We start from the raw sequence: 27571 nt of genomic DNA, 5'->3' as shown, positions 1-27571 counted from the left end.
CTGCGCGTGCTGCAGGCTGGGGGAAGGTGCGTCGGCAGAGCCGGGTGTTGGGGTGTGGAATAGCTGTGCGTGCTGCAGGCGGGGGAAGGTGCGTCGGCAGAGCCGGGTGCCGGGGTGTGGAATAGCTGCGCGTGCTGCAGGCTGGGGGAAGGTGCGTCGGCAGAGCCGGGTGCCGGGGTGTGGAATAGCTGCGCATGCTGCAGGCTGGGGGAAGGTGCGTCGGCAGAGCCGGGTGTTGGGGTGTGGAATAGCTGCGCGTGCTGCAGGCTGGGGGAAGGTGCGTTGGCAGAGCCGGGTGCCGGGGTGTGGAATAGCTGCGCATGCTGCAGACTGGGGGAAGGTGAATTGTCAGTGTTGCAGGGGGCAGTGGGTAGCTGGTAAAGCTTGGTTGTGTTATGCTTGGGTGAAGCGACAGTTTCATCAGCCCGTCTCCTTCACCCCCCTCCCATCTGCCCATGCTGAAGCCTCACTTGGCTGTGCCCTGTAGGCGCTGGGTACTCTGTATGTGCTGCCGGTTGTTTCCTTTCCCGTGGGCTCCGAGCTCTGGCCGAGTGCACAGGAAGGAAGGGCGTGGGTGGTCCCTGAGGGCGCCCATCTCCTTCCCCTGCAGCACAGAGCTGTGGTGGGCACCAGCCAGGGGTGTCAGGGCCAGGAAGGAGGCAGCAGTGTTTGTGTGCACAGCTCTCTCGCTACCTCCAGATGTTTCCGCTGATACGCTGGCACCCTGCCAGCCCGCTCCCCATGCCGCGCTCCGAGCCTGCCAGGGAAAACTCCGGCCGGAGGGTCCCCAGCTCTTTCAGGACATTGTTTCAGCGGAGTCTGTGCCCCAGGACCAGCGGGCTGTGCACCCGGAGGAGCCAGAACACCATGGCCCCTCTCTGCATGGCTCTACCCATCTTCCTTAACCAGTGTAAGTGCTAGTCTCGTTCTCCAAGGGACCTGCTCCAGCTCTCACTCTCTCAGTGCATCCGAGCACCTCCCCGTTGGGAACGTATGTAGCCTCCTGGTGCTCATCCCCATGGCAAGGCGGAACCACAGCACACAGAGGCTAAGGGACGTGCCCAAGGTCATGCAGGAAGCCTGTGGCAGAACATGAGACTGAACCCACCTCTCCGCCTAGGACCCTGGCCTCGGGACCATCCGTCCTCCCGAGGGGGGAGGAAGTGCACCCCACCACAGGAGCCGCATTGCCCACCCCCGTTTTGTGGTGAGCGGTGGGAGTTTGAGAGCTGTGGACACTGAGGGCATGGGTGGTCTAGGCAGCAGCGGGGCAGGCTTCCCCCACAATGGCCTGCTGCAGTACTTGCCCGGAGGGGGCATATCTCAGGTGACTGGGTAGTCCAGGTGCTGTGGGCCAGCTGTTCTCAGCCTCTCTATGCTGGGACACTAGTTCATCCACAGCCACCCACTTGTTCCCCAAATTTAAGACAGATAAAAGGAAACACTTTTTTACCCAATGCACAGTTAGCCCGTGGAACTCCTTGCCAGAAGGACTGTGGCCCAGGAAGGAACTCCCCCTTCGGTCATCCCATATCTGCCTACGTCAGGTTTGCAATCAGCTGGCTGTGTGCTGTCAAGAGACACGATACTAGGCGGGCCCCTGATCTGAGCTAGCCTGGCAATACTGGCTGATCCTAATGTAACCCAGAGGATAACATTGTCCTGGCTGGTGAACTGTTCTGTATCCGCAAGTTATAACAGGGACGTTTTCCAGTCCCCTAGCCAAATGACCACTTAGGCAGATGCATGTACTCTAGCAAACTGGCAGAGTGTGTGTGTGTACACATCCTCTACTGGATGGAATCAGAACTGGCCACTGTGTGCCACAGCTCCGTACTGTTAGTGGCTGAAGGAGATTCTCCTTTAACTGCAGCTGTGCGGCAGGAGGATCTGAGAGTTTTCCCTTCCATTGCTGCAGAGTTCCAATCGCCCGTGGTGTGTAGCCTCCTGATTATTACAATGCTTCTGGGTGGCTGTCGACTTGTGACACCGCCCCCAAAGAGTTAATCTGGGGAGCTGCCCCTCAACTGCGGCAGCCTCAGTACAGCAGTGTGTAATTGCGGCTGGGAGTCAGCCTGGAGGTTGCAGATGTAAGCAGAGTCAGGATGAGCTCTACCCTGACATCTGGTGGTGAATTATGGCGAGTGTGGAAAAGAACTCCAGGGGCTGATCTTGTTTGCATAGGCACACCCACCCGCCTGGCATGAGACAACAGCAACTGATAGTAGTTACTTTGGATGGGGTGGGATCCCCAGTTTCTCTGTTATTGGGGCAGGAGGAATAAAGTGTTGTTACCCTGATTATGTGAATCAAGGACAATGAAACTGTTTTATGACAGAGGGTCTCACCATCACCTAAGTAGCACTCGCTAGACAAGGGACATGGGTTCCACAACCCAGTGAATTAAGAGAGGATGGGTATTTGTACCTGATGGTATGGGCCTACTTTGAGGGCTTAAAACACCAATTGCACTATCTTCTCTCTCCACTGTTGAATATCAGAGCTAACTTTGATTCCATTAGGCGTCTAGTTATAGGCTGCTGAGCTGAATTCACTTTGGGCCAATGATGCACCAGCATTGGGGCTCCCCTATTATGAGCTGAAATCACAAAAGAGCTAAAGTTATTAAGAGCTGAGATCACTGAGTGCTGTGTTAACTAGTGGGGGAGCCTGAAGCTATATTGCTAAGCGGCTGGCGGAGCTGTTTGCGGGGACTGCTGGAGGAGCAGCGAGCAGCGCGGAGCTTTGCGGGGACGGTTGGAGCGGCCCAAGGAACGGCGAGCGGAGCCGTTTGCGGGGACGGCTGGAGCGGCTCACAGATCGGTGAGCGGAGCCATTTGTCGGCACGGCTGGAGCGGCTCGTAGAGCAGAGCAGTTCGTGGGACGGCAGGAAGTGGACTGGCTCATGGTGAAGGCTGCGGTGGAACCCCACGGAGAGACGGCCGGCCGGCCTCGGATCACGTAAGGTGCCCCTTAACACCCTGCGTGCCCCCCTTTTACTCTGGGGCTGCACTTACCAGGGACAGAGACTTTGGGGGTTGTTGGACTTTGGGGACTCTGGGTGATTTTTGGGTTGCTGGATTCAAGAACCAAAGGGAAAGGACACGGCCCAATTTGCTGGGGTGGGTCTTTTGCTCATGGTTTGTGTTATGAATCCTGTTTGTGGTGTTTTTCCAATTTAATGCCGATGTCGTTTACCTCATGTTATTAAACATTTTCTGCTACACTCAGACTCCGTGCTTGTGAGAGGGGAAGTATTGCCTCTTAGAGGCGCCCAGGGGGTGGTATGTAATTGTCCCAGGTCACTGGGTGGGGGCTTGAGCCGGTTTTGCATTGCGTTATTGAAACGGAACCCCTAGATACAGAACCCGGCCCTTGTTGCTGCCAACTTAGATGGGCAGAAGGGTTACACAGTGTGCGGCTCTCTCATAGTGTCGCCAACAAGGCAAGCGCTTACTGTATCACATGTCACCTTCAGCGTCCCCTCTCGCTGAGCGGCTCACACCTGTTCCATTGAACAGCAGCTCTCTTTGCATTCGCAAGTCTGATCAGATCGCTGGGAGAGGGAGGAAGGTTCTGAGTTAGCAATGCCATTGGAGTAGCTTCCCGTCCTGCGCCATCGTCGCCCATAGAGTGCCCTGGCACGGATTTGACCACTGGGCGCCAGGCAGCTCCTGCTGATTGGGACGTCTGACCTGCTGGCGTGATTAGAACCGAGTTGCCCACAACTGGAGAGAGATTTTGCGAGAGACCTCAGCACCCATTCGGACACCGAAGGGAGGGTCAGGTTGTCAGAAGTGTTGGCCCCCAGCATGCGTAAAATCTACCCCTTAAATCTGACCCCAGTGGCTAACTAGATCGATCTGTCACCATCTAGTGGCCGCAGCCTCCAGCAATGAGAAATCCTAATGCTCCTGTCCCAAGCATGAATCTTGCGCTGCTAGTATAAAATAATCCTATAACGTCACAGAAAGCAAATGCCAGGGCTCCACGTTTAATGCGTCCTGGCACAAAGCCCTGCCCTGGGGAATACATTTGCAGGGAACAGCGCTGCACCACTAGGCTGGGGAAAGGCGAATGGGCCCAACGGGTCTTTTCAGTCTCTGACGTCAGGGACTCTAAAAGCAAAGGTTGTCTTCCCCAATTATTTTCCCGTGGAAGCAACGTAACCCAAACGTACCTGTCCTGTCTTGGGCACAATGTAATGCAGACCCTTGTGTCGGCAGGCGACGGCTGCACCCAGAAGAGCAGAGAAATGGCTGTTCCATCTGAACAGATCTCACTTGGATTCTTAATCAATATCCCATGCCCAGATGCTAGGGTGATGGGCACTTTAGAAATGCTGCTTGGTAGACGGGTGGGACTTACTGCTTGATTTTCCAGAGGTGCTGAGCACTCCTTGCTCTCACGTCTTCGTGCCATCCAGAATTAAAGGGCCCCTGAACTAACTGGACTTACAAGGCTGAGTCTGTCTGGCAATAGACCAGGCCCGTAAAGCCGTTGTCTCTTCATACTGCGGCCCAGCAGGTAAGAGGAAGAGGCTGTCAGATCTGAGGTGCCCATCACAGGTCAACCAATTAGTGCCCTCGGCCATGTCTGTCTGCCCTGGTGCCAGGACAGTCAGCCCTTCCCAAACTCAATCCAAACCTGCGTGAAGGGTCAGAAGGGTCGGTGAACGCTCTGGGTTCTAGCCCCAGCTCTGCCATTGATTTGCCGGGTGACCCTGAGCCAGGCTGGCTCACCTGGCTGTGCCTCAGTTTCTCTTGCTGTAAAACAGGGCTGTTCATCCCCACCTGGGTTTTACGGGGCAAGTGGGAGGGGCATGTGCAGACCCCACTTTGCATGCATTAGCGGAGGAAATCTGGGGTTTGAGAGCTGCACCCGCAGGCTGCCTGGCAGATGGTTGGTCACAGGCGCTGTTGGTGTGACAAGTCTCTGACAATGTGGTTTCTCTGCACTGGGACACCCCTGGACAATTTCCGCGCTGACAAATGGGCATTTTCTGATGGAAAAAAACATTTCACTGGGAAACGCTCGGCCGCCTCTAAGGGTGGAACTCTCCCCTGCGTGGGCACGAGGCTGGATTTGAACCAGAGCACTAAAAGTGACCGGCCTTTGCCAGTACCCAGAGCCATTCATCCGCTATCTGCATTGCCTTTTCCACACCTAACTTTATGGTCAATCCAACAATCTGGCTTCCCGTCTGGCCTTTGATTGCTTCTTTCACGGAGCTGGCCCTGCTGATGATTAAACAATCCCAGTTCCCTCAGCCTCTCCTCATAAATCATGTGTTCCAGCCCCCTAATCATTTTTGTTGCCCTCCGCTGGACTCTTTCCAATTTTTCCACATCCTTCTTGTAGTGTGGGGCCCAAACCTGGACACAGTACTCCAGATGAGGCCTCACCAATGTTGAATAGAGGGGAATGATCACGTCCCTCGATCTGCTGGCAATGCCCCTACTTATACAGCCCAAAATGCCTTTAGCCTTCTTGGCAACACACTGTTGACTCACTGGTCCCTTGTCCCTTAGGTTAGGGTACATCTAACGCTGCATTTAGACACCCACAGCTGGCCCGTGCCAGCTGAATCAGGCTAAAGTGCTTGGGCTAAGGGGCTGATTCATTGCAGTGTAGACGCTCAGGCTTGGGCTGGCACCCGGGGTCTAGGACCCTGCCAGGGGTGAGGGTCCCAGAGCTCGGGCTGGATCCAGCCTGAGCCCAAATGTCTGTACTGCCATGAAACAGCCCCTTAGCCCGAGTCAGCGGGCATGGGCCACCCGTGGGTATCTAATTGCCGTGTAGACGTACCTCATACACGTGGCCCTGATTCAAAGCCCATTGAGGTCAGTGGCCTGGGTTTCCCTCCAAGAGCAAAAACGTTATTGCTGCAGCCAGCTGCCCACCCCCCTCCCGGCCATGCCTCACTTGGGGAAATTCACAGGCTCGCAGCTGGACGGGCCGCGGGGTGCAGCTGCTGGTGGAGCGCACCGAGCTCCTTCTGAAGCACCTGCCGCTGGGCCTGGCCCCTGGAGGATACGTGGAATCCCTGCAATCGCTGGCCCAGCCCGTGCGCCTCACCCCCGACCCAATACACCCAAGCGGAGAAGAGGAGGTCAGTTCTCCACGGCTCAATTGATCCTTGGCCGCTCTGCTGGGCTTACAACCACGAGGGCCAGGTTTTGTGACCAAACGCTAAGTACCTGGGACGGCTTATAATAAAACCGCAGCAGAGTGTAATACACGGTGTGCATGTGAGAGAGAGACACGCTACCCTCGGCACCATGCCCAGAGACTGCAACGCCTACAGTTCTTCAGCTTGCGTGGTGGGCTTTGATCCTGGCTGATGGTGACTGCCATGTCTGTATGAAGCCACGAGTCACTGCGATAACATACTTAGACCGTTATAGCCGCACTGGGATTTTTATTTAAAAGCTATAAATTGGCACAGTTAGATCTGGTACCAAACTGGTACCTCCGATCCATCCCCTTTGAACTCGGATCCGGCTCTGTGTGGGGTGATCCGGCTCGTATCTTTGCAGCTCAGGCTTAACTCTTAACAATGTCTAGTTTCCACCCCACGTGATGTAGTCAAGTGCTAGGTTTTTGACCGGAAAGTCCAGTTGCTGACATTGTCCAGTCAGATCTACTAACCGGATACCCAATGTCCAGTTAGTACAAGCGGGGGAGGGGGGAGGTGCCAGGTCATCACCTGCGCCAGTTCCTACTCAGCCGGGGCCTCCTCCTACCTTCATCGGGCGGCTGCAGCTTCCAGCCCTGGCTCCGCGGGCAAGTCCCTCCTGACCGGGGGGAGGAATGGGAGGGGAAAAGCAGCAAGCGACAAGCGGGGGAGGGAGGCAGGAAACGGAGTGGATGGGGGTGAGGCCTCAGGGGAAGAGGCAGGGCAGGGGCTCGGGGGAAAAGGTGGGGCAGGGGCGAGGCCTCGGGAAGTTTCCAGCACTCTTGCTGGAGTGTCCAGTTTTTAATATTACCAAGCTGGCAACCCTAACGTGATGTGTGATTCATTGCCCTCCTTTGTGCCAACAGGGACTGATGGGACAGGGGGTGAACTAGTGTGGCATTAGTTCTGTATGGCTGGACTGGGTGTCAGACACATAGATGAACATAATTTGTTGGGGAAGAGTCAACATGGTATTTGTAAAGGGAAATCATGCCTCACCAATCTACTAGAATTCTTTGAGGGGGTCAAGAAGCATGTGGATATAGTGTACTTAGATTTTCAGAAAGCCTTTGACAAGGTCCCTCACCAAAGGCTCTTAAGCAAAGTAAGCTGTCATGGGATAAGAAGGAAGGTCCTCTCATGAATTGGTAACAAAGGGTAGGAATAAATGGTCAGTTTTCCGAATGGAGAGAGCTAAACAGTGGTGTCCCCCAGGGGTCTGTGCTGGGACCAGTCCTATTCAACATATTCATAAATGATCTGGAAAAAGGAGTAAAGAGTGCGGTGGCAAAAATTGCAAATGATACAAAACTACTCAAGATAGTTAAGTCCCAGGCAGACTGCGAAGAGCTACAAGAGGATCTCACAAAACTGGGTAACTGGACAACAAAATGGCAGACGAAATTCAATGTTGATAAATGCAAAGTAATGCACATTGGAAAACATAATCCCAACTATACATATAAAATGATGGGGTCTAAATTAGCTGTTACCACTCAAGAGAGAGATCTTGGAGTCATTGTGGATAGTGCTGAAAACACTCAATGTGCGGCGGCAGTCAAAAAAGCAAACAGAATGTTGGGAATCATTAGGAAAGGGATAGATAATAAGACAGAAAATATCATGTTGCCACTATACTTGAATACTGTGTGCAGATGTGGTCGCCCCATCTCAAAAAAGATATATTGGAATTGGAAAAGGTTCTGAAAAGGGCAACAAAAATGATGAGGGGCATGGAACGGCTGCTATATGAGGAGAGATTAATAAGACTGGGACTTTTCAGCTTGGCAAAGAGACGACTAAGGGGGGATATGATAGAGGTCGATAAAATCACGACTGGTGTGGAGAAAGTGACTAGGGAAGTGTTATTTACTCCCTCTCGTAACACAAGAACTAGGCGTCACTGTAATGGGGTTCACTCACCACTGTGGTGCTCCCTGCTGGCTATCTTGGGAATTAGCTCTGCATCCTCTTCAGGTGGTGTCTCGCCGCCGTCACTCCTGCTCTAGGACCCACATCTCTCCAAGGATCGCGGAATCCTCTTCAGTGACACAGCCCTCCGGCCATGCCACACTCGGTGCTCCCCCCTTCCAGGGGACCTGCAGTCCTCTGTTCAGGCTCTTCCTTTAGTGGCTACTGCAGTGAATTGTCTGGCCCCAGCAGCCTCTTTGCCCTTGCCTCAGGGCTTCAGCCTGCAAACTCCAGCAGCCAACCAGGAGCTGTCACTTGCTTCCCTGGTCCCTGCTAGCACCACTGCTCTGTCCAGGGTGCTGGCAGTTCTCTCAGCCCTCCAGAGACATAGTCCTTCCTCCCTGGGCTCCCAGCAGAGAACTGCCTTCCTTTGCCCTGCAGCTCCCTTTTTATATAGGCCTCCTTGGCCCTGATTGACTGCTCCCTTCAGCCCTTCTCTGATTGGCTGCCTCCTGTGCAGCCTCCCTAGGGCTCAGTGTAGGGCAGGCACCCCATCATAGTCACCAAATGAAATTAATAGGCAGCAGGTGTAAAACAAACAAAGGGAAGTATTTCTTCACACAACGCACAGTCAACCTGTGCAACTCTTTCCAGAGGATGTTGTGAAGGCCAAGACTTTAACAGGGTTCAAAAAAGAACTAGATAAGTTCATGGAGGACAGCCATTGATGGACCTATTTGCCAGGATGGGAAGGGATAGTGTCCCTGGCCTCTGTTTGCCAGAAGCTGGGAATGGGCGACAGGAGATGGATCACTCGATAATTACCTGTTCTGTTCATTCTCTATGGAGCACCTGGCATTGGCCACTGTCAGAAGACACGATACTGGGCTAGATGGACCTGTGGTCTGACCTAGTATGGCTGTTCTTATGTTCTTATGTTTAAGCCCTAGGAGAAGTGTGTTTGGGGGCCCCATGCTAGTAACTGGATGACATTAGCCCGCATCACAGATTCATCCCATAATTCAGAATGATTGGCAGCATCTGACCTGAGCAGCCGGTAACAGGAAAGGCAAAGGGTATCGCAAGTCTAGCCTGGGGATCAGTAGCAGGGCTCTGTGCATGAGTGGGAGGCCGGGGCCTGCAGGTGGAGATGGAGTTGCATTGGCAGAACTGGAGTGAGGAGCCCGGGACCGACGTAACATCAACGGAGCTGTGTGTGGATCCAGGCCTGTCTGTCTACCAGGAGCCCCTCATCATGCTCTAGTTAAGCAGTGAGGGGCACTGACGTAGCTGTTTTGAGGGCCCAGATCTGCAATGGGGGTGCAGCAGGTTGAGAATAAGGCCTGGCCGAGGGCCCAGAACTGCAGCCAGTCAGGACTGCAGGTCACTGGACAGCTCTGTATTTATATTATGCTGTTCAAGAAATTGCAGGTCCTCCTAGAGAGTCTGTGCCTGTCCTTCCTCGGTTTCTCCTCCCAGAATGTACGCGTGCAGGGCGTGTGCGTGCGTGGGAATTTTGTCCAGCAGCTGCCTGGCCCTCCAGTGCTACTAGGACTCATTTCATGAGTGCTAAAAATGTATGAAATTCTCCCCGTAAAGGAAATAAATAAATCAGCAAGGCGATGAGAGAAGGGGCCTCCTCGCGCTCTGAATCCCATACGCGTTTGATCTATAGAAAATAATGAAAAACTTCGGTTATAACGGCCCTTGGGGAATAGTCTGAGCCTTGTGGCTGGGAATGCAGCGAAATGTATTAACAATTAATAACACATGAAAGCAATAGTCTGGCCCATTTGATGCTTGTAAAAATTTGTTGCTGAGCTGGATTTGTTCTCGTTTTGCCCGCTCCAGTAAGAGGTGCGGAGGTGCTGCACGATCCCCATTGGTTTGCTGATGAGCACCTCTCTTCAGCGATCAGTGGCTGAAGATGGCTTAGCTAAGCCTTTGGAGTGAGCAATGCAGTCATCTTGAACTCGCCACAGGGCAAACTTTACAGTATGTCGTATCATCCCTTACATTTCATAGGCAATACTTTTCTACACAATGCATGATTAACTTGTGGAACACACTGCCACTAGACGGCATTGAGGCTGGGTGCTTGGCAGGAGTTAAAACTGGATCAGAAGTTCCCAGTTACATTTGATTGGATAAAAACACAGGTGGAAGGAACATAAATCCACATGCTTCAGGACATACACCAATCTGTAGCTGGTGGTGGTCAGGAAGAAACTTCTTCTAAGAGAAGGTTATTGCAGAATTGTCTGTTTCAGGATTTCTTTCACCTCTATTTGAAGCATTGAAATCAGAGAGACAGGATACTGGGCTAGATGGACTACTGCTCTCTTCCAGTGTAGCATTTCCTATGTCCCCATAAACACAGCTGGCAATTGCAATTGATGCTAGAGCTGTATGAAAGTGGAAAATGTTGACATTCCACTTTGAGGCCTTCCATCTCATTTCTTCATTCCCTTTTGAAGGCCTAAGGTGGAGTGTAGTTTTGTTCTTTCATATCAAAGCCTGGAGAAAATGTGAATAATCTAGAGTTGTGGGGGGGGGGGATTATTCCTTGCACATCCGTGAAACGATCAATTCCACCTTTTCTTCTCATAGTGAATTGTTCAAAAACAGATCCCGGTTCCTATGAACAGTGCCCAGCACAATGGGGCTCTGGCCTCCAGGAGCTACCCCAATGCACTGGATAAGCCTAGGAATGCATTTTACCTTCACAAGCATTTGCCAAAGAGTTTTTGTGAACACATTTTCAGCCTACGGGTCATTGGCAAACTGTTTGCTTCTCTGAGGCCCATGACAATTTCTTGTCCAGTAGTCGTGGTGTGTGACTGGTCCTCACAAGAGGACGTGAGTTGTAGCCAAGAATTTCGCAGGAGTCAAGGAGGGATTGGCGGTGATTTAGGTAAGGAGAACATCCAGCATTCTAGCCATTAGTGCTAACAAAAGAATATTGGCAGGGAACTCAAACCTCATGTTTCAGGGCTTAAACCAATCTCTAATGATTAGGGATCAGGAGGAGATATTCATGAGGGGCAAATGATCCCACAGCTGCTGCTGCAGGTCCTTCCGTCTTCCTCTGACACATGGCTTGCTGGCCGCTGTCGGGACAGGACACTGGACTGGGTGGACTGATGTTCCTCTGAGGCGTGCCCGTCATATTTCTCTGGGGAAGAAGGTATCTGAGCCCTTGATGTGGCCATCTGAGCCCTTGCTGTGGCCGGCCACCCCACCAGCCGCTGTTCCTTGCCACCTGGCCGCCCCACCAGTTGCAGTTCCTCTCTGCTGGCCACCCCGCCAGCCACGGTTCCTTGCTGCCTGGCCACCCTGCCAGCCACTCGTTCTGCTCACCGCCTCGCCAGCTGCTCGTTCGCCGGGCGACTGACAGTCACCTTCTGCTGCCACCTGCCTCTCTGCTGTGACCTCTGCACATCAGTCTCTTAGTGATTTTCAGCTCTTTGCGGGCTGGGCAGAAACACTGCCCCATCTCAAGTGATTTCAGCTCTCAATTGAGCACTTCAACATAACAAAAGTCTCCTGATAGAGCCTATTTAGCTCTATCTTTGATCAGTGGGGGAGGAACAGATTAAATCAGACTAGGGACACTTAGGGGGAGTTGACACCTGCTGGCTGGGACACCTGTCCCTTTCACAGGGCTCTGGCATTCAAGCCCCTGGCTTAGCAAGTTCCTTTCAGCTGAGGGTGACCCCTCAATTGGGACAAGCTCAGCACAGTTCTGCTCCCCTTTAGTCAGACAATGAAGATAACATTTCACTCCCCCTCATTCCATACTAATGTGATTTGTAACCCAACACCAGCCAAAGCTGATCACTGGAGCTACACAGCTCCTGTCTGCTAGATACCTACGCAGAGTAGGTGTGTTCATGTAAATACAGTTTGTTCCTGAAGTCTCTCCCACTCCCGAACTAGCTGTCAGGGGAGAATTCATTCAGACCCTGCTTACATCCAGAATTAACTGTTTCCAGGAACAAAGCCACTGTACTGTACACGCCCCCAGAAATCCCAGCCTAGGGTTTGGGCCCACCTACTTGTACCCATGACCATTTGTACCCCCTATGTGGATGATTGACCCTCACCGCTTACCAACTGTGTCTTGATCTCGCCCACCGCCCACCCCCCCATTGGAGACACTACAGTCTGTATGTATTATGTGTGCTGCCAACCCTGACATAACAACATCCTCCCCATACTCTGTATGTTCCCCCAATGATCGACAACTGACTCTTCAAATCTTTTGTACCGTTTATTTTTAAAAATTCTCTAATAAAATTTAAATCTGTTGTGTGGAGGCTCCCAGGCAGTAGGATTGGCTAAACTGGGTACCTGGGCCGGGTAAACTCTGCAGTGGAGACACCCTCAGAGGCCTATTTGAAGTACTGTTTCAAGGCTTGAATTCCCTAAGGGCTGGTCTGCACTGAAAACTTACATCTCTGAAAAGTCCACATCCTGGAGAGCTGCAGCTATGCCGATCTAACCCCAGGTGTAGACAGCACTAGGTCTTCATAAGAATTCTTCCACTGACCTAGTTACCACCTCTCAGCGAGGTGGTTTATGGACAGTGTGACAGACCCAGATCAGTGGGGTATAGGAGTCTGGTAGAGAGCAAATATACTGGTCACTGGATGAGTAGTTTTCTGTTCCCTGAGTGACCAGAGCAGGGGCTGCACTAGAGTAATCGGGAACCTGCTAGAACCAATTAAGACAGGCAGGATAATTAAGACACTTGGAGCCAATTAAGAAACTGCTAGAATCAATTAGGACAGGCTAGCTAGTCAGGGCACCTGAGTTTAAAAAGGACTTCACTTCAGTTTGTGGCGTGCATGTGAGGAGCTGGGAGCAAGAGGCACTAGGAGTTGAGAGTGAGAAGACATATTGCTGGAAGACTGAGGAGTACAAGCATTATCAAACACCAGGAGAAAGGTCCTGTGGTGAGGATAAAGAAGGTGTTGGGAGGAGGCCATGGGGAAGTAGCCCAGGGAATTGTAGCTGTCACGCAGCTGTACCAGGAGGCACTCTAGGCAGCTGCAGTTCACAGGGCCCTGGGTTGGCACCCGGAGTAGAGGGTGGGCCCAGGTTCCCCCCAAACCTCCCAAGTCCTGATCAGACACAGGAGGAATTGACCTGGACTGTGGCTTCTACCAGAGAGGAAGGTCTCTGGGCTGTTTCCCGACCCACATGGTGTATCTGTGAGGCGAGCAAATCCGCCAATAAGCGCAGGACCCACCACGTAGAGGAGGAACTTTGTCACAACAGTGACAGGAGAACCCCTCCCAGCTCTGTGGTGAGTGTCTACACTGAAGCACTACAGCAGTGCTGCTGTAGTGTTCTAAGTGTAGACGCAGTCTTAGACACCTGTATAGTCCTCATCAGGCACACAACATGTCCCACGGAAATCAATGGGCTTGCTGTTCCTCTCATTTACAACAGTGAGGCTCCATTAACTTCAAAAGAGTGACTCCTGATTCACACCAGTGTAAAGGATAGCAGAAACAGACTCAACCCGGAAAGAGGTCAGCAAGACTTTGCTGGGTCGGTCTCTTAGATCTGCAAGCTGTTAAAAGCTGAAGCTGTGAGGGCACAGAGGAGTCATTTGTGCTGAGACAGGAGTCACAGTAGCTTACTTGGGTGTGTGTCCAACTCTCCAGCTCTGTTCTTTCACAAGCACCCTCCCATGATCCCTGTTCAGAGCTGCTGTGGGAATGATACTACACACATGTCCCCCCTTCGCAAGCATTTGGAAGGCAATGTTCTTTTGAGAGAACCCAGCAAACTCGCTGCACTTTATGTTAATTGTTTCCCCGGCCTGAAGTGCAGGAGATAATCTTCCAAGATAGCATTACTAGAATTGAAACGCAAGCACAGATTATCCAAGGACAAACCATTATTTGTGGCCTAATGCCAGGGGAGAAAGTTAATAGCATTATAAATCAGGAAGCACAAGGAGACGAAGGTCTTTTCAGATCTCTTGCTTTCCTGTCTCCCTTTTGGGTGGGGGTGGATGTGTCTCCGTGATCACAGATGGGAGCTGTCCCTGTAAAATATTCCTGGTGGACGACTTTACAGTTCAGACCTAGTTTTAAGTGGTCAGTTTCTGTGGTCAGTTACACCACTGTCGATCCAGCACTTAGACTGCTATGTCTGTGGGGCAGAGACCACCTTTGTGTTCTGTGTTTGGAGTCAGAGGCCCTGAGCAGTTGTACCAGTGTAACTCTCTATTTGAGGTACTTCTATGGTTTGCATGGCTGTAGTGTCTGAGCGCCCCTCGATATTTAATGTATTTATCCTGCCCACCTCTGTGAGCTAGGGCAGCACTGTTATTCAGGTGGTACAGATGGGTTCCCTGGCACAATGAGACTAAGGGCTGGTCCACACTGGGGCGGGGGATCGATATAGGAAACGCAACTTCAGCTACGAGAATAGCGTAGCTGAAGTCGACGTTTCCTATATCGAACTAAATTTACTTACTTCGGGTCCACGCGGCGCAGGCAGGCTCCCCCGTCGACAGCGCTTCCTCCTCTCAGCGAGCAGGAGTTCCGCAGTCGACGGGGGAGCGCTTCTGGGATCGATCTATCGCGTCCAGATGAGACGCGATAAATCGATCCCAGAAGATCGATCTCTACCCGCCGAATTAGGCGGGTAGTGTGGACCAGCCCTAAGGCCCACATCTTTAAAGGTATTTAGGTGTCGCTTCGCTAAGCGCTGCAATGCCTAACTGACTTAGGAGCCTAAGTCTTACCGAAAGAAAATGGACCTTAGGCTCCCAATCAGTTAGGCGTTGCAACATTGAGTGGAGAAATGTCCAATCCAGGACTCCCCTGTCCTAATTGAGCACCATAACCACTAGGCCATCCTTCCTGCCACAGAGGAGAACTGAGTTCCTCGTCTACACATAGAAGAGTAGAGCACAAGTTTCTGACAGCCTGGTTTTCAGACTTTCTGGGCGGCCTCAGCTCCCACTGACTTCCGCTGGACTTGTGAGTGCTCCGAGCTTCTGAAAATCCGAACCCAAGCGGCTCTCTTCGGCTGCGTCTTCCCGAGGATAAAAGATGTGTTCTGAGCTCGCATTAACACCCTAGTGGAGACAAGGCAGTTTGTAGTTTTCACCCGTATTCAAACCTATGGGGAAACTGAGGCTTTAACTCACCTCCTAATTAGGCTTGGTCTGTACTGCAGGGTTAGGTTGACATAACCTGCCTTGCGTCGACCAAGCTGTGGAATTGTCTGCAATTAAATTTTTGACATAAGGGCCTCCCTATGCCGATTTACTAATACCACCTCTCCGAGCGTATACACTGCATCGCTTACGTCGACTGTTACTGGCTGTCAGGAGCCAACCCACAATGCCCCACGCTGACAATACAACCGATACAAGCCCTCCTGGTGTGGACGTGCACTGCCACCACAAGGAGCCAAGTGTGCAACCCTACAAGCGATTTTATAACTGCAGTGGCTGTGTGCCAATGTACATTAGATCGACGTAATATTGTAATGTAGACGTGGCCTTAGCATGAAAACCACTAACTGCCTGGTCTGCCCTAGACTTTTACCTTGAGTTGAGAACACACCCTTTTTCCTTAGGGTTTATACGCCCACAGTAACTGGTGCGCACTAGCTGCTCTGCACTAACACCCCATGCGGACACACTTACTGTGCATTAAGCGTGCATTTGTGCACATTAGCTGAATGCACTTCGGAAGCGTATTACGCTAACCCGCCTGAGGGCACTCACCGTGCAGTAGGATTGTGGACATTGGGAGTTAGTGAGGAGTAGCCAGTGTGCTGTGAATGCACACCTCGGCTCACTGCACGCTAACTTCCCCATGTAGACAAGCCCGTGGTTACTGCAATAAAGGAGTCTAGGGGCTCAAAGCCTGATTGAATGCTCCTGCAGCTACAGTATTACCTTTCACTCCCACGGACCCCAAAGTGTTCGCTAATGGATTGTACACATTCAGATCTAGCGCAAAAGCATTCCTGTAGCATCTGCCATTCAATCTGAACCTCCCACCAACCTGGTGTAGGAGGTTGCTGTCACTAGCCCTCTTTTACTAGTGGAGAAACTGAGGCACAGAGCGGTTATGTGATTTCCCAGTGAGTGGGAACTAAACCCAGGTCTCTGGACAGAATGTTCCACGTCTAGGGCAGAGGGGTGGCCTGCGTCACAGATGGATGCTCCCAATAAGGCGGGCGCATGCTGCCTAATGCACAGCTGCTCTCACTGCACCTCCTTCCCCAGGTGGCTGGGTTAGGAGAGGAGGCTGTTGGCGCGGGGAACCCCCCGATTAGCAGCGTGTCACGTGGATAGTCACTGGAGACAGCGGTTTGAGGCCAAGCTCCAGCTCCGCTGTTCTGGCAGTGCAGTGCAAGCTGTAAAGCCGGTGGGCCCGGCCCCAGTGCAGGAGAACCCTTGGGTAATGCACAGGTAGCTCCCGTCTCACTGGTCCTCGCTGCTGGAACAGAGGCATGGCTGGGAGAAGCGGGGGGGCATGTCGAGGCAGCCCCATGCCCTGGCGATCTCCAGCTGCCAAAACACCACTGGGCAGCCAAACTAGCCCCAGGGTTGGGAGGGTGTGAAATTGGCATTAATGGTCCCCACCCCTCTGCCCTAGAGGTGGAACATTCTGTCCGAGGGCCTAGGCTGGCAAGGTGCGCCATTAGTGGGCGTTAAGGAGGCTCGGGATTCCCCTGGAGAGGTTGGCAGGTGCTGGGCTGGGCTCCCAGCTGAGACACGTTGGTTGGGGTAACACGTGGGATGCTCGCCCTGCTGCTACCCACCACGCATTCTCTCTCCACTCGGCGGGCCTCTTCCTCTGGTACTTTTCACCAACCATCCGCAGATCCGCAGACACAAAATGTCACGAGCCCCTCACCGCTCGCACCACGGCCCCTGTATTCTGTTCGTGGGGGATTTCGTGCGGCGCCGGACGGAACCTAAGGGCTGTTGTAACAGAAAAGAAAACCGGACCGGAGTGAAGTGCGTGTTCTCGTCAAAGTCGAAAATACACAGGGGCTCGCGGCGAGCTGCTCAGGATAGATGGACAATGATCAATACGCGCTCGTCACTGCTGTAACTCAGGGAACAGCTGGGCCGACTATCCTACAGCACAGCACTGGGGACAGCCACGGAGGGTCCACGGTGGAGCAGTGTTGAAGACGAAGTCCATATGAAAAAGGGTTTTGTTTTTTTTAGTCCTGGCCTTATTGCCTGCTTCCTGGGAGGGAATTGCTGAGACATGCAAGTGTGAGCCCTCCTGTCTCAGGTGATCTCTTGTGCCTTCCATTGAGGATTTCTCTGGCCATTTTGTCCCATGTGTGTTTAATCACACTTAGCACCACTCATTCAGCGCTTGAGGCAAGCAAAGGCTTCCCCCACGTTAGCTAAATAACGCTCCCTGTGATGACGGCACCGTTGGGAGGGGGTTATAAAATTATCCTCATTTGACAGATGTGGGAAAGCAAGGCAGAGCAGTTCAGTGTCTGTCTCAGGTCAGAGATATGAGTCATCGTCAGAGGCTGGATCCTGGCTCCCAGACCTGTGCTCGGCCCAGCTGGTCACATTCCCCTCCTCCTCTCCTCACCCCTCTGTTAACCCTTTCCTCTCTATCTCACAGACTTCCAGACCTCCTAGCATGCAGCACCCGAACAGCAGGCTTGTAACAGCCTTCCATGTGTTGCCCTGGGGGAGGAAATCTTATCAGAGCCTGGTCTGTAACAGCCTCCCATGTGCCTTCCACATGGCATAGGTCCCTTCATCCATCTCTCTTCCCCTTGTCCTCCTCACCTGGCTGCTTCTCATCCTGGCCGGCTTCCCCAGTGGAGGAGAGTGTCTCTAGGACTTGGGAAGGGCTAGCAGAAGGAAGCCGTTCCCAGGAGCCGGATAACTCCTGGCTGTCACTGGTGCCTCTGTGCAGACAAGTCAGAAGATGTGGTGGGGCGAAGCAGGGCATTCTGGGAAAAGTGAGTTGACGTCCGGAGGAAGAATGGGAGGCTCTGTCAAGCAGGGCGATACAGGCCCAGGGCAGCATGCGGAAGGAGGGGTGGAGGCAGGCTATGAAGTGGGCTGTGGGTTATGAGGCGTGGGGAGTATTTCAGTAGCTTCAGCCATGATCAGCTTATTTGTACTAAGTGCTGGCAAACACCTAGGGAGAGACAGTCCTTTCCCCAAAGGCCTTCCAGTCTAAATAGACAAGACGAAGGGTGTGGGGGAAACTGAGGCACGGAGCAGGGACGTGACTTGCCCAAGGTCACCCGGCAGGTTAGTGACTGTAGCAGGAATGAAACCCAGTGCCCTACACACTGGCCCATACTGCTCTGCAAAACCGCCCACCACTTTAGTTCCTTTCGGGCCCGGTAGAGCCTTTCCATTTGATGGCTCTTCAGTGTCCTATGGAAAAGACATTGAGCTCAGCCTGGTTCCCGAAGGCCAGGTGTTCCCACGGCAGCAGCCGGCCCCGGCAGGCTCACGCCGGGATTTGTTCTGGTTCACTGGCAGCCGAGAAACGCAAGTAAAGATGGAAAAACGAAGTGAGTAATTTTTCACCCTGTCAGCTCCAATCTGAATGAAGCTGGAGACCGACCTCCCCCGCACCCAGCGAGCGGTCCCGCCAGGTCAGCGCTGAGCCCGTTGGCAGGGGCCGACGCGGGAGAAGTGCGGGTTGCAGCCTGTGCTGGGCCTGCATGGTGGAGCTGGAAGGCAGAAAGTTCTGGTCTCCAGGGCTATGGACCCAACATCTTTCTCCAGCCAGAAATTTACACTGGGCCTGATCAAAGCCCATTCCAGTCAATGGGGAATCATTCCGGGCTCTTAAAGGGAACAACACTGGGCAGCTGTTTCTGGACCCATCAGCTGTTGCATGTTAATATTCCCCTGAGCTCATCAACACCAGGGTGTATTTGAAGTAACCAGACTAACACCAGCGTCCGAGAGATCGTATCTGGCCAGGGGATAGCACTGGGATGCTCTCTAATTTCAGAGTGTGCGATGCCTGCTCTTTGGTCGCCAACCGTCATTAAGTCATTCAGTTGTGTTCTGAACAATGTCCAGGCTCTTTTGCAATGCACCGCGTGTGTGTCCGTGCGTGCGTGGATCTAGGAACGAATTCCCATGGTTGGTTTTCACAGCCCAAAGTCGGTGCTGCCTCCTGGATCGTCACGTCATTGTGCCGCAACCCGCCCTTTCTCTCGCTGGCTGTCACGTCCGAAAGGAGCGGAGAGGGTGTATTTCAACGGCTGGCGTCTTCTTCCTTTGATTGTTTCCTCTTTGTCCTCGCTAGCACCGGTTCACACAAAAATTCCCTTTCCTGGCATTTGTGTGGCCGATGGTTCCATAGATCCCTCTGCTGGCTTTTCTTTCGCTTCTCTTCCCCTTTTCCTTCCTACGTGTTCACGTTAACTCGAGATGCCATTACCGGGAAGCTTCTTGAATAGCAAGTTGCTCCTGAGCAGTAGAAGTGTCTGCGTTTTGCTGTGCTGCGTCAATGAAGCTCTGTCTGCATAATGAGCACCAAGAATATCTGGGGGGGGGGAGGGTGGGGGGGGATGCCCCTGTTCCTATTGAAGTCAGTGGTAAACTGCTCCTGACTTTATTCAAGGGGTGCAGCACTGGGAGGTTTGCTACCCAGGCTTATATGGCCCCTGATATCTCTGCTGAGTGCCAACGTAGGTGCAATTGTGATCTTTTCTGATGGGGACCTCTTGTACGGGACCGGGGTGCAGGCAATCTGGCCTAACGGTCACAGCTGGGCTGAGGTAGGCGGTGAGCAGGGGTCAGAGAAATCGCTAGAGCCAGGGTCAGAGTCGGGCCGGGGTCAGAGATGAGAGATCAGAGGTAGGCCCAGGCTGGAGTCACGGTCGGAGACTGGCAATCAGGAGACAAGGTGAAGTCTGAGTGATTGCCCAGATACCTTCCTGGGGTTAACTAGTGTGTTGGGCTGTCAGAGGGCTGCAGGGTGCTGTCACGATGGGTCCTTCGAGAGGTGCTTCCTGCAGCGCCCACTCTCCGCAGGCCTCCCTGGCTGCGGCTCTCCCTTGCCCCCGGAGGTACCAGGGGCCATCAGATCTTTACACCCCTCCCCACTGGGAACGGGGGCGGGGCAGCTCCTTTGGTACGAGTCGCTGAACAGCCGCCCTGTCCTAGAGCAATGGCTTGTGTCCGCTCCCGGAGCTGAGCTGGGACTCGAGAGGGAACAGGCTCTGCGGCCTGTGACAAGGCGCTCCAGGCTAACCATGAATAGGTTCCAAGGAAGAAGATGGGCCGTGTGGTTCAGGCACTGGATGGAAAGCAGGGTCCAACTCCCAGCTGTGCCTCAGACTTTCTGTGGGTACCTCAGGCCAGTCCCGTGCTCTCTCGATGCCTCGGTTTCCCCGTTTGTAAATGTGGCCAGTGTCCTTCCTTGTCTCCTGGGGGGCTGTCAGCATAACCCAGCTGCTCAGATGTGGGGTTGGGGGTGGGCATGGAGAGAGCCTTTTAGTCTCCTGTGATTGCTTGTATGTGTCCATGTACATTGCCTCTTGGACTCGTGGCGCATTCGGAGTCCCAGTGGCGTGGGCCAGTCTGATTGACGGGGAATTGTCTGACCTTTTACTAATCCTTGTTTGGAGAGGTTTTGACCATGCTGTTTTCTGCCTTGCTTCTCAGTGGTAACGAGACGGCAGCCTACAAGTACAGGTACCGGCTTTTCTACCCGCGGGTCTGCATGCCTCACGGAATGCTGCATTTCGCCCCCTGACATCACGCCCCCGGCCAACCAGGGCTGGGCCATTTGCTTTTTAACCCATTCAGTGCTGCACCCCCTCCCACCTCCCGCCGCTGAGCTGCCTCTAAGAGAGAGCTGGATTGTGCCTGATGCATTGGCAGCGCAGCTAGTGTGTTCTACCTGAGCACACCTGGTCTATTTAGTACCACTGCAGGTGTGTTCTACCAGCACCCACTTAGTGCATTTCATTGCACTGCAGGTATATTCTAACTGAGCATACCTGGTCATATTTTGCAGTGCATCTGGTGCATCTGCCTGGTCTATTCAGCAGCAAAGCTTTTAATTGCATCGTAAATATTTGACTAATAGTCTGGTGTTTATTCGGACACTGGGTGGCCTTTTTGCCAGCACGACACAGGTCTCGAGCTCGAGCTCCCCTTCGTGATCCCACTGTGCACTTCATTTGTTTCCGTCTGTAAAGGGCTTCGGCTGCAAACAGCCTGTGCAGATGGCCCCGCCTTGTGCTTTCTACCCAGCAAAGCCGCGGTGAAAGGTTGGTGTTTCTGCAAGGCCTAGGGAACGTACTGCCGCCGCCGGGGCAGAATAACAGGGTGACACGCGGCTCCCGTGCTGTTACTGCAGGGACCTCATCCAATTGAATCTGACAGTAGGACGAAGCTTGATGGATCCAACTGGGACACTGCAAGCGTAGGCTTTTTCACTCCTGCAGAGGTCACAGTGTCCTGGCAGAGTCCCCAGTGATTGTCTGAGCTGGCTGGTCTGGAGCAGGCCCTTTCTTAGACAGTGGGTAGCACAAACCGTAGAGTGAAATGCAAAGGGAAACAGACCCTTTCAGAACTGTGGCTAGGGTTGCCAGGCTGGCGGTTCCGGTCGGCACTGCCGACTGGACCGTTAAAAGTCCGGTTGGCAGCGCAGCGGGGGCCTGGGGCTAAGGCCGGCTCCCAGCCTGCCCTGACTCCATGCGGCTCCCGGAAGTGGCCACCAGGTCCTCGCATCCCCTAAGCGCATGGGCAGCCAGGGAGGCTCTGCATGCTGCCCCCGCCCCTAGTGCCAGTTCTGCAGCTCCCTTTGGCTGGGAACCGCGACCAATGAGAGCTGAGGGGGCGGCGCCTGCAGGCGTGAGGGCAGCGCACGGATCCTCACTGGCCGCCCATGCACCTAGGGGCTGCAAGGACCTGACAGCCGCTTTCTGGGCAACAAAATGGCAGATGAAATGCAATGTTGATAAATGCAAAGTAATGCACACTGGAAAACATGATCCCAACTATACATATAAAATGATGGGGTCTAAATGAGCTTTTACCACTCAAGAAAGAGATCTTGGAGTCATTGTGGATAGTTCTCTGAAAACATCCACTCAGTGTGCAGCGGCAGTCAAAAAAGCAAACAGATTGTTGGGAATCATTAGGAAAGGGATTGATAATAAGACAGAAAATATCATACTGCCACTATATAAATCCATGGTACCCTCACACTTTGTGTGCAGATGTGGTCACCTCATATAAAAAAAGATATATTGGAATTGAAAAAGGTACAGAGAAGGGCAATAAAATGATGAGGGGTATGGAACGGCTTCCGTATGAGGAGAGATTAATAAGACTGGGACTGTTTAGCTTGGAAAAGAGATGACTAAGGGGGGGATATGAGAGAGGTCTATAAAATCATGACGTGTGGAGAAAGTGAATAAGGAAGTGTTATTCTTTCCCATAACACAAGAACTAGGGGTCACCAAATGACATTAATAGGCAGTAGGTGTAAAACAAACAAAAGGAAGTATTTCTTCACTCAGTGCAGTCAATCTGTGGAACTCATTGCCAGGGGACTTTGTGAAGGCCAAAACTATAACTAGGTTAAAAAAATAATCAGATAAGTTCATGGAGGCTAGGTCCATCAATGGCTATTAGCCAGGATGGTCAGGGATGCAACCAGATGCCCTGAGTGTCCCTAGCCTCTGACTGCCAGAAGCTGGGAGTGGACAACAGGGGATGGATCACTCAATGATTGCTTGTTCTCTTCATTCCCTCTGAAGCACCTGGCATTGGCCACTGTTGGAAGACAGGATACTGGACTAGATGGACCATTGGTCTGACCCAGTATGGCCGCTCTTATGGTCATATGATCCAGATGAAATAGCATAACAAATTTGCAGTCACCTAGGACATCATGGTTGTCAGTATACTGGACACCATAATGACTCAGAGTTTAGCAACAGATGTTGGGCTAGAAACCAGGCCTTCCTGTTCCAAAAAGCTCAAGCTCCTGCCGCGTGAGCGAAAGGAGACTCTCCTAGCACTATAGGCCCAATGGCACACAGCTGGACAACTGAAGGCTGTGGGTGGCACGTGTATGAACCAGTTTATTGGGAAGACAACCAAGCCTCAGAGCAGTGAAATGACCTACCCGAGGCCACACATTGAGGCATTGTCCGAGAGGAGGTCAGACCCCCCAGCTGGCACATGTGCCTTAGCTAGCACACGGAATGTGAACAACCATTAGGGTAACTGGCAGCTCTGTCTTGCCCTGCAAGGCCAGCTGTGGAAGTGTGTGGAATTGTTGTCTGAGGAGTCAGGGATGAATTTGACTTGATCACAGATTGACCCAACGGACTCAGAGGCAGAAAAGGGTTGGCGTATACTCAGTCCACTCTCTGGCCAGCGTGGCACTGTCTCTAATTCTCCACTGCCTTTGTCCACTCTTCCCTTGGGAGTCTATTCCACTGCTGAAAAGAGTGCACGAAGTCATCGTGTCCAGTCCCCTGCACTGAGGCAGGACCGAGTAAACCTAGACTATCCCTGACAGGTGTGTGTCCTGTTCAGCCTAGACCTTTAAATTAGGCTCTGTTGAACCCCCTACACAATTCCTTTCACTCCTTGGTATTCACCCTCTCGTCTCATCCTTGGAGACTCATAATTGTATGTCCTTTCGTCACCAATCTGTTCAGCCTAGACAGTGTGGCCTGGGGATAGTGCGCTGGCCTAGACTCAGGAGATTTGGTGTCTATCCCTGGTTCTGGCCTGACTGGTGAACTTGGGCAAGTCACTTCCCTAGTCTGTGCCTCAGTTTCCCCATCTGTAAAACAGGGATAGTGGTCTCCTTAGAAAGCACTTTGGGAGCCACAGATGAAAAGTGTAGTTATATAAGCACTGGAGAGTATTATTATTATCATCATCACCCATTTCAGCCTTCTAATATTGCCTTGCACAACTCAGCCCCTCCAGGATACGGCACAACTCATGCACAAAGCGATGGTGAGAAGAAACAAACCAGCAAAGGGATTTTGCAGGAGCAAAAATGATGGTTCTGGGGAAGAATTAGGCTGCCCGGCTGGATTTATTTCTCATCTACTCGACCACATAGCCAGAGAGAGAGGCCAATTAGCAAAAAAATAACCTGAGTTAATTTCTGCTCCTATTTTATGTAGCCTAGGGTCTTACCTGGAAACTATTCGAGGGCTAAGCTGCAGAATTAAGAGGCAGCAGGTTTAAAACAAACATAAGGAAGTATTTCTTCACACAGCGCAGTCAGCCTGTGGAACTCATTGCCAAGGGAAGTTGTGAAGGCCAAAACTATAACAGGGTTCAAAAAAGAATTAGATAAGTTCATGGAAGATAGGTCTGTCAGTGGCTATTAGCCAAGATGGTCAGGGGCCCAGTCCCATGCTCTGGGTGTCCCTAGCCTCTGACTGGCAGAAGCTGGGACTGGATGACAGAGGATGGATCACTGGAAATTACCTGTTCTGTTCATTCCCTCTGAAGCACCTGGTGCTGGCCCCTGCCAGAGACAGTATCCTGGGCTAGATGGACCATTGGTCTGACCCCCTCTGGCTGTTCTCATGTTCTTAGATTTCAGACCCAGGATACCTCAGTGTTTGAGGGTGCCCAGCATCTGATCTAGGGGTTGGAGCCATCTGGCCATCCTTGCTTGCCATACCCTGCCCATCACTGTGATATCTAAGTGCTGCTCGGATATATGTCAGGTGACCAAAGGTCTGGGCGGGTCTGTCTATACTACATGGAGAGTGTGCCTCCCAGCCTGGCTAGACAGACGGATGCTAAAAATAGCAGTCTGGATGTTGGGGCACGGGCTACCCACCTGACTCCATGCCCGGCCATCCCTTTGGTCCAAACTCAGGTGGCTAGCCCGAGCCACCACCCATACTGGCTGGGAGGCCAAGCAGAGCCTGTGTCTCTGTCTCTCTCCCTGAGGCGAGGTTACGGTTGCATTCATAGAATATCAGGGTTGGAAGGGACCTCAGGAAGTCATCTAGTCCAACCCCCTGCTCAAAGCAGGACCAATCCCCAACTAAATCCATTGTCCAATGTTGTTTCAAAGCCGCGATTTGGGGGGGCTACTGGGTGGGAGGGTCAAAGACGGGCTCGTCCTGCCCGAGGCAAGGGCAGTTCGTCTGTGCTAGTCATGCCGGACCAGTCTGTGACATTTGATCTGCTGCCAATCACCCAGTTCCCCTGCCTACAAGGAACTGCAGGGATGAATGGAAACAACCTGACATGGCTAAGGTCCTTCTTCTCCAACGAAACCTCCAGGGTCGCTATGTTCCTTTGCCTCCAGCATCCCACGAGGCTCAGGCCTCTCCTCCGTGTCGTCCAACATCTGAAGGAAGCCGTTGGGGGTGCTGGTGAAATGGCATGGGCCCAAGCGCCCTCAGTACAAAGGTAGCACCCAGCACGCCCCACCCCACCCCAGCTCGTCCAGTGCCTGGCCAAAGTCAGCACCTGGGTGGGGAGCAGCTGAAGGCTGAGGGGCGCTGCTCGTTTGAGGACTGTGGACCTCCCATTGTGCAAGCTCATCCCTTCGGCTTAGCTCCCTCGTCCTTTGCACGCTCCCGCACGCCCAGCCGCCTCACCGCTCGTCACGCTGTTACACCTCCAGCCCGGGAAGGAAGAAAGAGGGAGATTGTTGTTTTGATTTTTAAATACTTGGAGGCACCCGGCACTCCTGAGGCCCCTGTCAGGCGGAGAGGGTTATCTGGTTCTTCCCTTCCACTCCTGCGGACTGAATCCAGACGCCGTGGCAGCCCCAGGGCTGGTCGAAGCGATTCTGATATTTCTCCCGGTCATTGGCACGAGCCCTTTGGCAAGTGCTTTGGGACCCACTCGGATGAAAAGCCCTGCACAGATGCAAGACCCTGATTGTTGCCAGTCCAGCGCTGAACGATGCAATGCAACGGAACTTCTGCTCCTTCCCACGGGAGGCCGTTTGACAGCCCGATCGATTGAACCTTAAGGGGAGCCTTCCCAATACTCCGCTCACATTTTTCTTTGCTTTATTAAACAACAACAACACTATCCATCTTCAAAGCATGTCGCCAGCTTGTACCTGTTAATGCTTCACACCCCTGTGGATGAAGGATGTACTGTAACGAATCCATCACCACCCAGGTGACACAAGCCTGGCTCCTTGGAATGTCATGGTGACAGCGAGGAACCAAACCCTTAAATCATCAGTTGCTACAACTTGAGCTGAAGGAGAATCTGTCCATTAGTGGTTAGCAATCTAGGGCCCATGAGACACCCACACGCTAGAGAGGGGGCCGTGGCACATACACACTAACCAGGGGTGACAAGGTGGGGTTTTCCCCCTTGTTATGTTGCATGTGAGTCTCACTGTCCCGTACTAACACTGTGTGCACCTCAGTTTCCCTGTGTACTGCACCAGTGCCTAGGTGGTGGGAATTGGGAGTGTGACTTTTCCTGCGGCACTCAGGGCAGGTGAGGCTGCCCAGATGCCTGCATGTAAGCTATGGCTGATGCCACTGTTACCAGGGCAAAAAGCCTACATGGCTTCGGCCTTCCTGTGTCTGACCTCAGAGCACTCAGCATCCCCATTCACTGTGCGCTTCCCATAGCAAGTCCACCTGAGCCCTGACTGGCTTCTTTTGGAGCAGTTTCAGAGCATCGGCCCGGTGACTCCATGACACCAGGTCATTACAGTATTATCCACATGGAGAAACTGAGGCACAGAGCCGTTATGTGCCTTGTCTGAGGTCACAAAGGCGAGTCCCTGTTAGAGCTGAGATTAGAATTCAAGCACTCCTGCTTCCTGTTTCAGGGATGGGAGCACAGATCTCCGGCTGCATTCAGCATGCGTACGCGCTCGTGGACAGAGAGACTGGTAGCCATCAGATCTCTGGACTCGTATGGGCTTGAGGAATAAAATCTCCTAGCAAGACTTCACCAAGAGAAGAGACATAGTTTTAGGACCCGGTGGTTTGTGGGTAGCTCCAGCCATTGCTCCTTGCAAGCTGGCTGCAAGCCACCCAGGGCAAGATTTTGCTAAGCATCTTGGCAGCATGATCCAGTGGTTTCATGGATTACCAGAAGGTTGAGCATGCACCTTTAAGGACACCCACCCCGCTCCGAACGCTCAGCGGTATGGATTGTGGTTTGTGGCGAGATGGGCCAAAACAATAACAAGGGAGAGAATAACGCTGAGCGATTCTTTCTTTCTTCAAGGAAATCGTTCATTAACAAAAGCTATTCCCCAAGCTCCAGCCCAGCAAGAGCCATGAAACCACTTACGGGGCATCCAGGCAGCCCTCTTCATTGTGCTTTCAATTTGTTCCCCTCGGTCTTTCGCCCACGCCCTTTGGCACTCGCTCTCCCTCTCCTCCTTGTCCTCTGTGGCTCCGCTTTTTCCCTGGGAGGCTGTTTGCTCGGGAACCCCACGCAGAATGAGTCGGTGGCCTTCGGTTCTGTCCCACGCCACAGACACCTCC

At 52.7% G+C, this 27571-nt stretch overlaps 1 protein-coding gene across 3 annotated transcripts in view; it reads left to right on the top strand.

The window, feature by feature from the left end:
- LOC112106701 (beta-arrestin-1) overlaps positions 1 to 27571 on the top strand; it is a 169024-nt gene that overhangs the window by 25992 nt on the left and 115461 nt on the right. For 2 of the 3 annotated variants that reach the window (XM_024200089.3, XM_024200091.2), the window contains exon 2: positions 20757 to 20786. The exons of the other annotated variant lie outside the window; for it this stretch is intronic. In XM_024200089.3, coding sequence (XP_024055857.2) covers positions 20757 to 20786 — 30 coding nt within the window. The remainder of the gene's footprint in view (positions 1 to 20756; positions 20787 to 27571) is intronic. 3 annotated transcript variants of the gene reach the window in all.

Source organism: Terrapene carolina, unplaced genomic scaffold (assembly GCF_002925995.2).
Source record: "Terrapene carolina triunguis isolate 2854851 unplaced genomic scaffold, T_m_triunguis-2.0 Scaffold430, whole genome shotgun sequence".
Lineage (NCBI taxonomy): Eukaryota > Metazoa > Chordata > Testudines > Emydidae > Terrapene > Terrapene triunguis.
Note: the sequence above shows the minus strand (reverse complement) of the source record. Positions and strands in the feature narration are given on the sequence as shown.